At 45.7% G+C, this 15,002-nt stretch overlaps 1 protein-coding gene across 7 annotated transcripts in view; it reads right to left on the bottom strand.

Annotated features, from left to right (window-relative positions):
* Window positions 1-15,002, bottom strand: part of ANK1 (ankyrin 1) — a 229,642-nt gene that overhangs the window by 100,406 nt on the left and 114,234 nt on the right. Inside the window, exon 1 of one of the 7 annotated variants that reach the window (XM_056116810.1) lies at window positions 7,209-7,466. The exons of the other annotated variants lie outside the window; for them this stretch is intronic. Coding sequence (XP_055972785.1) covers window positions 7,209-7,232 — 24 coding nt within the window. The 5' untranslated portion in view covers window positions 7,233-7,466. Of the gene's footprint in view, window positions 1-7,208; window positions 7,467-15,002 lie in introns of those variants that run through there. 7 annotated transcript variants of the gene reach the window in all.

Genomic DNA, 15,002 nt, shown 5'->3' with positions numbered 1-15,002 from the left:
CCGCTCCCCAGCCTGTGTCTGAGAAGGTCTCCTGCATCTTTGATCCCACATTCTTATCTATAAATTGGGGAAGGGAAGATAATTTTCTGTATCTCTTGTGAAGAGAAATAATAGAGAACTTTACATGTTATATAGTTTATACTACCATTATATTGGCACAAGAGTTAAGCTGGTACACACTCAGGCTGCAGTTGAACAGTAAGAGCCCGGTGTGCCTGGGAGGCCGGTGATTCTCTCTCCACCCGGCCCTGGACTTCTTTCCTACCTGGAAACACTGTCTCTTCCCTATATGCTACTCTCCTAGAACACAGACCACGGTCACCCCAAATAGCTTGGCACCCTCATCCCTGAAACATGTAAAGTCACCTCATTTGAAAACAGTTATTGCAGATGTCTTCTGATGAGATTATTTTCTATTACTAGGTGGGCCCCAAATCCAAGTATCCTTGTAAAGGACAAAGGAGAGCATGCACAAAGGATGGAGAGGGAAGTGGGGGGTTAGCAGGCACAGGTGCTGTGAACCAGAACAATCTCCCCTAGAAACTAAAGAGGTGGGTAACCCTGCAGATTTCTGTGTGAGAACCAGAGAGAGTTCAAAGGGCTGGAACTCTTTCCCGGCAGGCACAGGGCTTCTGGATTGATCTTGCACTGGATGGCCTCCTGGGCACCTTGGATGGAGACCTGGGGGCACCCAACACCACAGAGGAGCAAAACAACAACAACATAAAAACCCCACAACAAAGCAAAACAAGAAACAGACTGTGAGGAAATTGTATTACTCTAATCCAACAGGTTTTGTGCTAATTTGTTATAGGAGCCATAGAAAGCAAATAGACAAGCTAATGATCATCCCTAAACAATGAAAAGATTCAAAACCTACAGCCAATAATCTCAAGCAATAATCTGCAATGACCTTCTGATCCTCTCACCACTGCTACTGCCAGTTCAACAGTTAAACCTTGGTGGGAAGATTCTCTGGTCCTGCAGATAGAATCTCAAGCTTTATTGGAGCCACTGAATCCTACTCAGCCTGTTTATTTATCTTCCTAAAATCCTTTCCCCTTGCCTTCCTCCATGTCTCCCACCAGTACTCCAACAGACCCCTATTTTATAAGTTCTGTGTGGGCCTGTCAGGGCTATGCACACCTGGCACTCCTCCGATGGCAAGCAGGAGTGCCCTGCCCCTCACCTCTCTTTTCGGTGCATGGCATTCCCTTACTGTATGTCTACTGTATCATACCCCTATCATTCTAGGATGCAGAAGCTCTCTCCTCTCTTATTGGGTAATTCAAGCTCACCTTTCTTTAAGTTCATATCGTTCCTATCTTCTCTATGACGTTGTTCTTCAACAATAAATATTTACTAACTTCGCATCGAGGAGCAGGTACTTGACTATAAAATGCATATGGGGCCTGAGTGATAGTACAGTGAGTAGAGTGTTTGCCTTGCATGCATGACCTAGATTTGATTCCCAGCACCACATGTGGAACCCCCACCCCACCGAAGAGTGATCTCTGAGTGCATAGCTAGGAGGAAGCCCTAAAGACTGTCAGGTGTTACCCCACCCTTTACCAAAAAACCAAATGCAATAAAATGCGTTAAAATATATCTTTCAACTTTGGTACATTTACACAATGGAGTACTATGTAGCTGTTAGAAAAGATGAAGTCATGAAATTTACATACAAGTGGTACTACATGGAAAACATCATGATAAGTGAAATGAGTCAGAAAGAGCGGGATAGACACAGAAAGATTGCATTCATCTGGGGAACATAAAATAACAAAATAGGAGACTAACACCCAAGAGTGGCCGAGATTAGTACCAGGAGGTTTGCTCCATGGCTTGAAGGCCAGTCACACACTCTAGGGGAAAAGGGAGCTCAGAGAGAGAAGGGAGCACCAAATAAAGGGTGTTGGGAAGATCCTCTCAAGATGGTAGAAGCATGCTGAAAGTAAACTATAGACCAAACATGATTGCCACTCAATGCCTCTTTTGCAAACCACAACACCCAAAAGGAGAGAGAGAACAAAAGGGAATTCCCTGCCACAGAGGCAGGGTGGGATGGGGTGTAGGGGGGGGGGGTGGGAGGGATACTGGGACCCGTGTTGGTGGAAAATGGGCACTGGTGGAGGGATGGGTACTTGATCATTGTATAACTGAAACCCAAGCACAAAAATTTGTAAGTCTACAACTGTACCTCATGGTGTTTCACTAATAAATATTAAAAAATATATATCTTTCGCCAGCTTTTACGATATATGCAAATCATATCTCCCTGGACATACAATTTGCTTTTGGGGTTAGTGACAAAATCTCCTCACTTTCTTACTTCAAAGTATTAAGTATCTGCTGGACCTTCTTGACCAAAAACTTTCATCACCAAACATTCCCAAGTTCTTTTGCACTTACAGCGGAGGAATCATTTCAGAAATTTTATTAATGAGCCAGCACTTTTGCTTTTTGTATTTACCCCCAAGGGATGAAAAACTTTATTCCAAAAGGACATCTGTATTCCAATGTGCAGCACTATTAACAATAGCCCAAATCTGGAAACAACCCAAGTGTCCAAAGAATAGATGACTGGATAAAGAAACTATCATACAATACACAATGGAATACTACTCAGCCATAAGAAAAAAGTGAAATCCTGCAATTTTCTGCTACATGGATGGATCTGGAGCATACCATGCTGAGTAAGGTCAGATGACGAAGAACAAATACAGAATGATCACTCATATGCGGGATTTAAAGAACATAGTAAGGGAATAAAAAAATGGCCAAAGGCAACAGAACCTGAAAAATGGTCTACAGACCTGAGTTTACTGAAGTTGAAGGAATGGGTGGGGTTAAGTGGGGGGAGGGAGGTCCACTGGAAGAAAGGTGGAGAAACTCCGGTGGAAGGTATGGTGCTAAAAAGTTGTATGCATGAAATCTTACCATTGAGAGTATTATAAAACAGTGTCCAAATTTTTAAAATATATTTTTAAATGAGGATTTATATACAACTTTTTCATGAACTGGAGTTATAAAGAAATGAGACTCAAAATGTAGTTAGGGAAGTGTCTATTTGTGCTGCTTAGTGAGAAAGTCTGTCTGCATTTAATGGTTAGGGGAAAATACTATTTGATTGCCAAGGCTAAATGTGCTAGAGAAATATATCTCCCACCTACTCCATCCATCCAAATTATCTTTTGCAACATAAGAACAGGATTTGGGATGAAACCCTGAGTAGGGGTGTATAAATTAGATGTGATATCAACTAATAGCACAGTTTGTTCAAAATGCAAAATCTAAAAAGTGACACAAAAAAGGGCAGACAGACAAGTACAAAGATAGAGAGGAGCCCTGTCTGGACGAGGTTGGGAAGGTGAGCCCGATTCCTTAGTGTGCATGATATTCTAATAAAATCACTGGTAGGAAAATATGGTACCTGAAGTATATTTTTTAATCCCGTGAAAGTAGGTATGATCATTACGCCAGTTTTAGAGATGAAAAAAGTGTGGTTTGGAGAAGTTAATAACTTACTCAAGCAGAGCACTTGAATTTGCACATCTCAGCAACTCAAACCACACGAGGGTGTCCAGAGAGTGCTGGCTGACCACAGGAGATGACAGGGGCCCTGTGCACTTGCTAATAAGCAAACAGTTCTTCCACAGCAGAGAAGACATACCCCAAGTGCTGTCAGAGTCAAGGCAGACCTTTAGAAAGGAACGACCTAGTTCCAGACCTTCCTTTTGCTGATGATAACACAGATGATAAAATTTAAGTGGCTGGCTATCTTAATTTTACAAAGAGATGAAATCCAATTACTCAGTCTTTCAATTTCTTTTTTTTTCCCTCTGACACCAGCCACGCCTTTCTCAGGGTCCTCGGGCTTAAGCGGGATCCTGAGTCTCTTACAGTTGATAATGAGTAACTCCCATTAGACTGATGCTTCTCTCACTCAGTTTAATTCTACAATATCCTGCTTCAAGTCCAGGATATTGCCAGGGCAGAACAAAAAATAATGAAATATCAGAATCTAAATCCCTGCCCTCATGATCTGAAAATCAAAGCGACAGTGTTATAAAGTGACCACTCATGATTCACCTGCAGGTATCCAGGGGGTAGCTTCAAGCACTAGGGAACATCTGAGGTACAGAGCCAAGACCCACACTGGACTATGAGTCCTTTCTCAGTGTTCTCCTGACCTTTTCTAACCACCTCTTTAACCCAATTATCTCCAATGTAAAGCTCTGTCCTGATGCTTTGTCTCAGGGCTCTGAAACTAGACAGTACCTGGCTCTCCTGAGTCCAGCATCCCCTGCTGACAACCTTGGAGACCTTCCCATTAAAGAAGACTAGAGGCTAAAGGCAGCTTCTCTGGTAGCCAGAAAAGGCATAGTTCTACCCCTTGTATCACTCCCCTCAGCACCTCACCAAGGCTTCCCAGCATCCTAACGTTACCCTTCTTCATCCTGTGCTTCATTTTAATCTAATCTTAGAGTCAGGAAAATTATTGAGCCTGTAGCAGGAATGTCCCAGCAATTTTGTTATGTCGCAACTTCTTCTCTCTCCACTTGCATTACTGCAGGCTGATCCGTGGACATCCTTTTTGTTATTTTTGACTTGGGGTCACATCTGGTGGTGCCTGGGAGCAACTCCTGGCTCTGTGTTCAGGTGCTGCTCCAAGTAGTACTTGGGACTGTGCTGCCAGGGATTGTGCCTGTGCCTCTGGTATGCTGTGCACAGCCCACTGAGCTATCGCTTTGGCTCTGAACTTCCTTTTCTTAACAAAGTTCACTTAAATAAAACTTTTACTATGTCTTCAGCATTACACATAAATTAAAGAGGTCCTGACTTATGATAGTTTGACTTAAGATACTTCTACATCACAAATGCGCAAAAGTGAGAGGAATTCAGTAGAAACATACTTCAGATTTTGAATTGGAGCATTCTGTTTTCTCATCCAATACAATATACAATAATTACATGAGATGTCCAACACTTTGTGACCAAATAGATGACTTTGCCCAACTGTGTGCTAATTAAGTGTTTGGAGCATGTAAATAAAAAGTTTACATCTTAAAAATACGATGAGGCCAAGGTAAGATGTTTGGGAGGTTAGATGGATTAAATGAATTTTGAACTTGAGATTTTTTTCTGCTTACAATGACAAAATTCCACAGTAAGTCAAGGAAAGCCTGTAATTCATTTGTTTCTTTCAATGATGGCATGAGATGGACATATAAGAGTTAATTGTTGAGCAACATGCGGGATTAAGGGTACTGATCCCCTAAATTAAAAATCCATTTATAATTTTTGACTTTCCCCAAGTTTAACTAATAGTCTATTACTGACTCTTACCAATAATTAGAGTTGATTAATACACATTTTCTATGTTATATATACTATTTCTTATCCAATATGTATATTATTCAATACGTGTATCCAATATATGTACTGTATGTTACATTTTACAGTAAAATAGCCTAGAGAAAAGAAAACATTATTCAGAATATCACAAATGGATTATCATAAAGGTCTTCATCCTCATCTTCACATTGAACAAGCTGAGAATAAAGAGGAAAAGAGGGGTTGAAAAAATCAGAGTGTAATTGCACTCTCCGTTCAAACCTAACTTACTTGTGGGTCAATTTTTTTATTGTTTCTTTTCAGAGATGAGGTGAATGCGTTAAAGAGAAATGGAATACCTCATCCAAAGTCACACAGCTTGGATGTGGTTTGATTTGATTCTGAGCTGCTGACCTCTAGGTTCTTTCTCTGAATCCCTGAGCCATAGCACCATTTTTTTTACCATTCAATTTTTTAGAACCTATGCATTCTTCTCCTATAGATTTTTGCTGTAGTAACTTTTCTGCCTTTTCAGAGTCTATGCCCACTTCACACTTTTGGAAGTGAGTTGAGAGGAACGGGAGGAAATGGAATTCCTTCTGGGGACTCAAGTCCTCATCAGAAGAAGTGAAACCCTGGTTACCTGAGACACCCAGACTATTATTAACCTTGCCCTTCCTGAGCGGGGTGATATTAATATAGCAGTTCTTAAGAAGCGAGGGGGCTCCAGTGCCTGGGGAAGGAAAGCCCAGGACGTAAACTACTCAATGTCAGCACACTTGTAACACTTGAGCAGTGAAGGTTGCAAAACTACCAGCGGTAAAGTCTAGTTTCAAGCAGTGTAAAAGAATCCCAGGGCCTCTCACTCCTTCTCTTGGGTTCTAGATCACGTAGGATACCCCCAGGATAAATCACAATTTAATTCTTCAAGGTCTTTCAATGCAAAATTCTTATCTAAAATATGGACAGAATTAACAATCTCTGCAGACAGTGGTAAGACAACGTGGCTTTCCCAAGAGGTCGAGTTTGGGCAAAATTTCGTGTTTGACCAGCATACTGTCAGATTTCACAGGAAGAGATTCTAGACTCTTCCCTGTGGAAGCTGCAGCACAGCCCGCACCTAAGAGCCGCTCGGGGCTGCAGACCCATCTGCTTGGATAGGGGGTGTGCGTCAGAGCTGAGAGTTCCTTCAAACTCAGAAGCTTTCAAGCGGGATGGCCAGGTCAGTTCCAGCCCGCGCACCTGCCCGGCCCTGCCCTCACCCTCAGCTGGGGCGCATCCAAGCGTTCCCACGGTGTTTTCTCCTTCCGTTCCGGAGTTGTGTTCTTCAAGCGTTCTCATCTCCAGACGCCCCAATCCAATCACACATTGGCCAGGATAAAACGAACAGACTAAAGAGGCTCCTTCAGGAGACGGGACCTGTAAGAACCTGCAGAGGTGGGACCTCTGCTTCCTGCTTCCTTCGGGGCTGGCCCTGGGCGAGGTGTGGGGACTGGGGACCCCCGGGGCCTGGTTCCTAACCGGTCTGCCTGTCCCCTGCGCTTCCCTTCCACTTTAGCTCCGGGCGCTGACTCCTGAGCTTTAGGGCTCCGGCTAGCTGCAGGCAAGGCGGCCCTAAAACCGCAGCATCCCTGCTGGACCACTTTGTTCCCTGCTCCCGAGAGCGGAATCCGCGCAGCGGAACGGGGCTGCGCGCGCCTCCCCGGCCCCTCGGTGCAGGCTGCGCGATGTGGCCGCGCCCCCCCCGGCTTCCCCGACCCCCGGGTCCCCGAGCCCTCGGCCCCCGGCCGCCGCCCCCCAGCCCCGGTCCGGGCGCCTGGCGAGAGCGGCAAAGGGTCGCTGTGGCCGTCCGCCCGCGCGCCGCGACTCACCGCAGGGTCCGCACTCGCTGCCATGGTCTAGGGCCCGCCGAGCCCGGGCTCCCCATCGGCGCCCCGGGGGCCGGCAGGTGCGGGCGCCACTGCAGGGAGCAGGCGCGCACGCCCAGCGGCCGGAGCGCTCCCGGCTGCCACTGCCCGACTGGCCCTATTTATGCCCCGTCACCGGCTCGCAGGTGCCGGGGCCGCAGACAGCAGCTAGCCGCCGGCTCCAGATTCCGCCAGAACCGCCGGGAGGGCAGCGCTGCTACTACGCCTCCCGCAGCCCCAGCCCCACGCCCTCCACCAGCGCGCCCCGGGCTGGAGTAAGTGCTCGGGTTTCTCTGGGGGTTGTTTTGGTCCAGGACCATTCTCGCCTCTTCCTGATGTCGTTGCAGGTTCCAGTGGTCAAAAGCAGGCCAAGGAGTGACCACCAGGGGCTGGAGCGACGCCAGGTATGGTTAAGAGCAGAATCACACCGAGTGATGAGATTACCCCGCCCCCAGCCGGAAATACTGTTCATTCAAATCGTGGGTATTTTCTAGCGTGGTCCCTGTCTTTGCCCTCTGCAAATAGCTCGGTAGAGGTAGTAGCCAGTGTGCGTGTCCCAGTCCTGCTGCCCTGACTCAAGTCTGTGTGTTGGGGATGAATGAACACATTATGGACCTTTTCAGTGCCTGACATATTGTTACCTAATTTAATCCTCAGGACCACTCTACACTGGGTCGGATGACCAAAGCGCGTCTATTCACTGCACTGGCAAGATCTCAAAGTGTGCTCCATGCCAGGGAAAGATGACGGGAGGGTGCTCCCAAAGGCTGGGAAACCTCTAGAATGCCTGCCAATGTAAGGTGTTCTTCAAAGCCATTTATTTGTTAAGTAGGGTGAAGTCCCAAATCAGGGGGATAAATAAAGATCTAGAGGAAGGTTGGGGACCCAGAAAAAGAGTGATCTGAAGATCTGAAGAGCATGATGCAACTAACTCCTCCCCCATGGATGGGAAATGAATATTTAAAGGCAGAAATAGCAGAATTCCCTAGGCTCGAGACCCTTAATGTCTTCAGAGAATGAATTTTAGGAGAGGCAAACTCAGAGTAGATTGGAAAGACCCACCAGCCCTAACCAGAGAGCAAGGCATCTGAGGGCAGAAGGTCAGTGCAGCGCCCTCTCCAGCAACATGCATGCAGCTCCAAAGCAGGTCATGCTACAAGCTCTGTCTCTGGCCTCTTAAAACTGACTCTCAGATTTGCAACAAGACTCTGCGTAGAGAGATTCAAGAAATAAACAATGGTTCCTGGAACAAATCTGATGATCAGCCCAGTAAGAAGGCTCATGGGATTCTGAGGCACTATTCCAACATTAATATTCAGAGAGATAATGCTTTATTCAAAAGAAAACAACATGCATAATATTTTTTAAAAGTAACCAAACTGACTTGCATAATGAACTGAAAGATAGACTATCTTTTAACAGCTGCACTAAAGTATAATTGAGGCCTCTGAATCACACATCTAAAATGCACAATTTACCAAGGTTTGATATATGCATGTCCCATGAAAACATCACTACAGTCAAGATAATGAGCCTCAAAAGTTACCTTCTGCCCTTAAGTAATCCAAGCCTCCTAGCATTTGGTCTACATCCTTGACAATGCTTTGTATGATCAGTCTGAATTCAGACATCCTAATAGATATATAGTGTTTTCACATTGTGGTTTTACCTTGCATGTCCATAATAATGATGTTAGACATTAATCTAGGGATTATTTGTCATCTACATGTTTCTTTGGTGATACAACTTTTCAAATATTTTTCCCATTTTGGGGGCCACATGAGTTGGGCCACACCTGGTAGTGCTTAGGGTTTATTCCTGGCTCTGTGCTCAGTGTCACTCCTGGTGTTGCCCAGGGACAATGTGTGGTGCTAGAAATCAAACCAAGATCAGTTGAATGCAAGGAAAGCTCTTGTATCCATGTACTATGGTCCTTTGGTCTTTTTTTCTTCCTTCCCTCCTTCCTCTCTCTTCCTTCCTTCCTCCCTCCCTCCTTTCTTCCCTCCTTCCTTCATTACTCCCTTCTTCCCTCTCTCTCTCTCTTTCTCTCTCTCTCTCTCTCTCTCTCACGCACACACACACTGCTGGCAGATTTCAGGGGGGCCATATGAGGTGCCCAGGGTCGACTGCACGTAAGGCAAGCGCTCTGCCCACTGTACTATCTCTCCAACCTCCTTTTGCTTATTTTAAATAAGGTTTCTTATTTCTTATTACTGAGTTCTGAGACTCTGTTATATGCAGTATAGAACATCTATTTTATAGGTGAGATAAACAGAGACCCCATAGGTAAAATGAAACGAAATGTTCAAAGTTAAACACCAAAAAGGCTCAATGGTGGTACTTAGGTCTTGTAACTTCTAAGTCCGTGTTCTTTATAGCATAGAATATTATTTCAATAAAAAAGGAAAAGCTATTTTTGACATTAAGCAGGTTGAAGATTTGCAAAGAGCCAGCCAGGCAAGGCACAAGAAAGAAGAAAACTACAGACTACTCTTTCGCCTGAGGTTACAGAAATGGAATGGTAAACTGAAGGAAGAGGAGGCTAGTGGGCATGGCTCTTATGGTGCTCATTCCTCCTGCACAGAACCTGGACTCTCAGGGGCGAGCAATTCCATCACCCTCTCTTCGGGGCATGGAGGCCCGGTCACCAGGGTTGGACTGTCAGCCCCTCACAGGCAGCTTGGCCTGAGTATTATGACTTTTTCCCTGTCCCTTCCCCTCACTTTATTCACCTGCTCCCCTGTTGCTGGGTAGTTGTAACAAATAGATGCTTGCTGAATGATGTATGAAGGTGACATACTTCCCATTTCCACTAGTCATAAGAAAACTAAGTCATTTAGATTAGACAGAAAGAACTTTCCAGCTATAAGGGATGTGACTTAATCCAGCCCATTACTCAGAAAGGGCTGAATCTTTGCTGGGAACCTTCAAGACAGCAGAAAATGATAATTTACCACTCAACACAGGCTTAAGCACAGGATAGACTAAATGACTTGAAAGGATCTCTGGACTCTAGGGATTCCGAAAGATAAGCCATTATTTGCACCATTGGTTCCCTCCCCAGCCCTCCACCAACATGACACTCTCAACAACATTCTGTTATTGCCCTGGAAAAAAAATCTTATTCCTTTTCTTAATACTTCAAGACTTCACTTTTAATGAAGGTATTTAGTGTGCCCAGGAGATCTGGTACTGAAAGTCATCAAAGTTGGACAAACCGAAGAAAGGGACTGATGGGCTGAAGAGAAAACCCGTGGGATCCCACAACAGAGAGCTGCTGTGCTACCCTCTGGCCACATGGCGTCGGCAGGGCTGTTCCTCCTGTTTCACCAAGGCAGTCTGTGGTTCTCGCCCTCCGAAGCAGAGTCAAGTACTCTGGAGTTCTGGCCTCTAGGCCGCATTACCAATGTCAAAGGAGATAAAGCAGGGAAGAGGACAGAAGCAATATGTGCCTATTTAGAAGGGTACTAAGGGCCAGTATGTGTCCACATCCCCCTATGAATCCTTACTTTTAATTCCTTCTTAAATTATTAGCTCTTCCAAAACTGGGAGCATTTTTCCCCTCAGAAGCATGAAGCAAAGAATCCGTGAGCTGACTGGCTCCCTGGAGCGGTGGGGAACAACTTCAGGAATTGGCCTCCAGGCCCCAGCCTGACTTTCCTCTGAAGAAACATCAGCGCTAACATGCAGGCAGGCCTAGGATGAAGGCCAAGTGCCCAGAAAGCCACCCTGCCACTACAGCCACACAAAGGCCAGACGACCCTCTGGCCCCTCCTGAGTCAGCCATCCTGTCCGCCCTGCCCTTAGACTTGGGCCAGCTGGCACTGCCTACCACTATTTGCTTTTCTGGGCAACCTTTATTTTGCAGTTAGTCAGCCCCAATAATTTAACTGTAACATTTGATAAGGAATAAAAATTTCCTGAGCATTAGTTTTTTTCATCAGCAAAATGAAAACAGTTTGACCCACCATCCCAGGCATAATGAGAATAATCGAAAAAAGCCTAGTACTACTTCAGGCATGGAAGAAGTACTCAAAAATGACAGCTGGTGCTCTTTCTTACCTCCTTCCCGCCTTTCCCTCCTCTCAATGAAAGCTACTGTCAGGTTAACTCCCACCCAGAATCCAGGCCAAGCTGTTACTGATCTTGATTTTACACTGGAAAACTGCTCTTTTTTTCTAAGTTCTGACTCTACGACCAAGAATAAAGCTTCAGGAGTTCCCGGACGCTGCTTTAACGATGACTCCTGGGCTTATAATGCACCATTTCCAACTCTCATCGACTCTGCAGTGAAGAACTAGGTCTCAGGTCCCGTTCACAGCCCCCCCAGCCTGACAGTTGCTGCTGCATTCCCACTCCAGCTCCTAGTCCGGCTTTCTCTCCAGTTCTCTTCTATCTCCCCTCCTCCTCACCCACCTGGGGAGGCGCCCCAGCCTATCCAGGCTCTGGGCAAGGCTGATAAGGTACCAGGAACCCCCACCCTTTACTGATAAAGACAGGGTGCTTATCAGGCATCCATTCCCCAGGACATTTGTAAAACAAAGGCAGGCATCTCCGCTGGGAAAATGCTTTTCCTCTTGAAACACTATTGCATCTTCTTGCACTCACCCCCTCCCCATGAACCAGGTCTGGAACTTGCTAGAGCACAGGGCACTGTGCTGAGGCTGATGGGAGTAAGAAATGAAGCGTGATTCCCTTCAATCTTGTAATTTCATCTGTGCCCTTTAGTAGCAAGAGAAGAAACAGAGAGAAAAATCCAGTCTTGGTTGTTTTTCTACTTATGAGCTTTGGTGCAAACTCCCAGTGCCCAAGAGGCAGGGGCAGAGCAGGGATCCCAGGCACAGGCTCTATTTAGGGAGGCGAGCGGTGCTGGCTTGCTCTCATGTTCCTTTAAAGAGGGTTGGCAGCCTTGCATCTATTTTTAAACCCATGAGGAAGGTGCTGCATGGGTTCCAGAGAGGCTAACATTAACCCCGAGATCACTGCAGGGAAGGTGGGTGACAGGGCTTTCTCTTGACATAAACACAGGGGGCTCCTTCAGTTCTAGGAACAAATATTAATTGTGCTTCCAAAGAGATTTCTTTATTTTCAGATAAATTCTTAGGAAGTTGACTCTTAATGAGCCAAAGAGTTGGAAAAGGGTTTTGTATAATGTGTCTAATTCTTATTATTGTTTTTTCCTTTTTTTAAAAAAATTAATTATTTTTTAAAGAACTTTGTAACTTATTTTTAATGTCCTGATTCCAGTAAAAAAAACACTGTCCTTTTAAATTTTCAGTTTTTTGTTTTTTGGGTTACACCTGGCTATGTTGCTCAGGGCTCATTCCTGGTGGGGACTGAGGAAACGTATGGGGTGCCAGGGATTCAGTCCAACGTGACTGTGTACAAGGCAAGTGTCCTACCCACTGTACTACCTCCCCAACCCTGAAATGTGCTTTTTTTTTTTATTAGTGAAACACCATGAGGTACAGTTGTAGATTTACAAATTTTTGTGCTTGGGTTTCGTTTATACAATGACCAAATACCCATCCCTCTACCAGTGCCCATTTTCCGCCACCATGGATAATATCCCTCCCCCCATTCCCCCCATCCCCTCCTGCCACTGTGGCAGGGCATTCCCCCCTGTTCTTTCTCTCCTTTTGGGTGTCGTGGTCAGCAAAAGAGGCATTGAGTGGTAAACATGTTCAGTCCATAGTCTACTTTCAGCCTGCATCTCCTCTCCTGGGAGTATCCTCCAAACACCCTTTATTTGGTGCTCCCTTCTCTATCTGAACTGCGCTTTCCCCTAGAATACCCGGCTGGCCTCTAAGCTATGGAGTAATCCTCCTGGTGTTGATCTCAGCTATTCTTGGGTATTAATCTCATATTTTGTTATTTTATATACCCCCCACGGGCTGGAGTGATAGCACAGTGGTAGGCGTTTGCCTTGCACGCAGTCAACATGGCCGACCTGAGTTCGATTCCTCCGCCCCTCTCGGAGAGCCTGGCAAGCTACCAAGAGTATCTCGCCCTCATGGCAGAGCCTGGCAAGCTCCCCGTGACGTATTCGATATGCCAGACACAGTAACAACAAAGTCTCCACTGGAGACGTTACTGGGCCCGCTCGAGCAAATCGATGATCAACGGGAGGGCCTTTACCTTTACCTTTACCTATATCCCCCAGATGAATGTAATCTTTCTATGTCTATTCCTCTCTTTCTGACTCATTTCGCTTAGCATGATACTTTCCATATTGTACCACTTGTATGTAAATTTCATGACTTCATCTTTTCTAAGAGCTACATAGTACTCCATTGTGTAGATGTATCAAAGTTTCTTTAACCAGTCATCTGTTCTTGGGCATTCAGGTTTCTTCCAGTTTCTGGCTATTGTAAAGAGTGCTGCAATGAACAAGCAAGTGCAGATGTCACTTCGACTATATGAAATGTGCTTTTTAAAAAATTATTTGTCTCCTTCTTTGGGAGTTTTCAAATCATGGTTTGGAATTGCCTCGGCCCCATCTCTCTAGCACTGCGGTACTCACAGCCAAGACTTTGCCAAATGGAACAACAGCCATGCCTGACTTCCATAGTGGTCTCCCAGAAACTCCATACCAGTGCTAACAGAAGGGTGTGAAATGGACTCCAGGGGGAAATCTGCAGGGGACAGGATTACTTTTCCAATAATGCAAACAGGCATTCAAACCCCATTGCTTTTTATCAAATAACCAAATTTCTGCTTCAGTATCCATTTGTGTGTGGGGGTGGGGGTGGGGGGTGGGGTGAGGAATAAATAAAACCAGGATTCCTAAAAGCCAAGTGCCTGGAGAAAAAGTGAATGCTTTTGGTGAACAATACTAGGAGACCCCCCCTTCCCCTCCAACCCCTTTATTCCCTATAAAAGGGTAGACGAAGTAGCTTCTCATATTCCTTCATTTCCAAATCCCCATGTGTTCGCTGCACAGAGGAAGCAGGCAATATGTGTCTCTTGAGTTAGATAAAATTATGATCCCCAAGCCAACCAAATGACAGTTGCAGCCAGGTTGGGTCAAAACAACATATGTGAGTGTTAGCATGCTGCTGGCTATCCACCAGGCACTCACAAATGTTAGATGAACTGGAATCTGAAGGCAGCCAATCAATCCAGATTGTTCATTTCTGCAAGCTGTGTGATCCTCGTGGAAATAGCCTGGTGTCATTATCGTGTCGGGGGTGGGGCAGATACAGTTGCTGTCCACCGGGAGTCTGGGAGACACTGCAGAACAGGATCCCCACACTAAGCCAATGCCTCCAGCCTCCTCCCAATCTCCAGAAGCACAATGGGTCAGTCAAGGCTCACCAAGCAACCCTGATTCCTCCCTCCATGCAATGAGGCAGACGATCCCCCTATAGCTCCTCTCTGTTGAGGCTGTTGGAGGGACAGCATAGTCTGAAGGCAGCGCCTTCCTGGTGTGTTGGATGGAGATGCTGGCTTCCTCAGAGGTGAAGCTTCAGAACATATTGCTCACTGAGATGGGGATCCCAGGTTTGGGTAGAAATTGCACATTTTGGAAAATGTGGAAGAGATAGACTGCCAGAGTGGCCCCATTTGCTAAAGCCTGTCCAGGGCTGCCACACGTATGGGAGTTTCTCTGCAGCCTGCTGGTGTGGGAAGAGAAACAGTATGCTCCGTAGAAACTGTAAAATGAAACTCACTTGTACCAGCTAATACGAAAGTCTTTTCCTCCCCCTACTTCCCTTCAAACTACCAAATGAGCTTGAGGATCAGTTGTGAACCACA

Source organism: Sorex fumeus, unplaced genomic scaffold (assembly GCF_029834395.1).
Source record: "Sorex fumeus unplaced genomic scaffold, SorFum_2.1 ptg000033l, whole genome shotgun sequence".
NCBI lineage: Eukaryota > Metazoa > Chordata > Mammalia > Eulipotyphla > Soricidae > Sorex > Sorex fumeus.
This window is presented reverse-complemented; position numbering and strand designations above follow the sequence as displayed.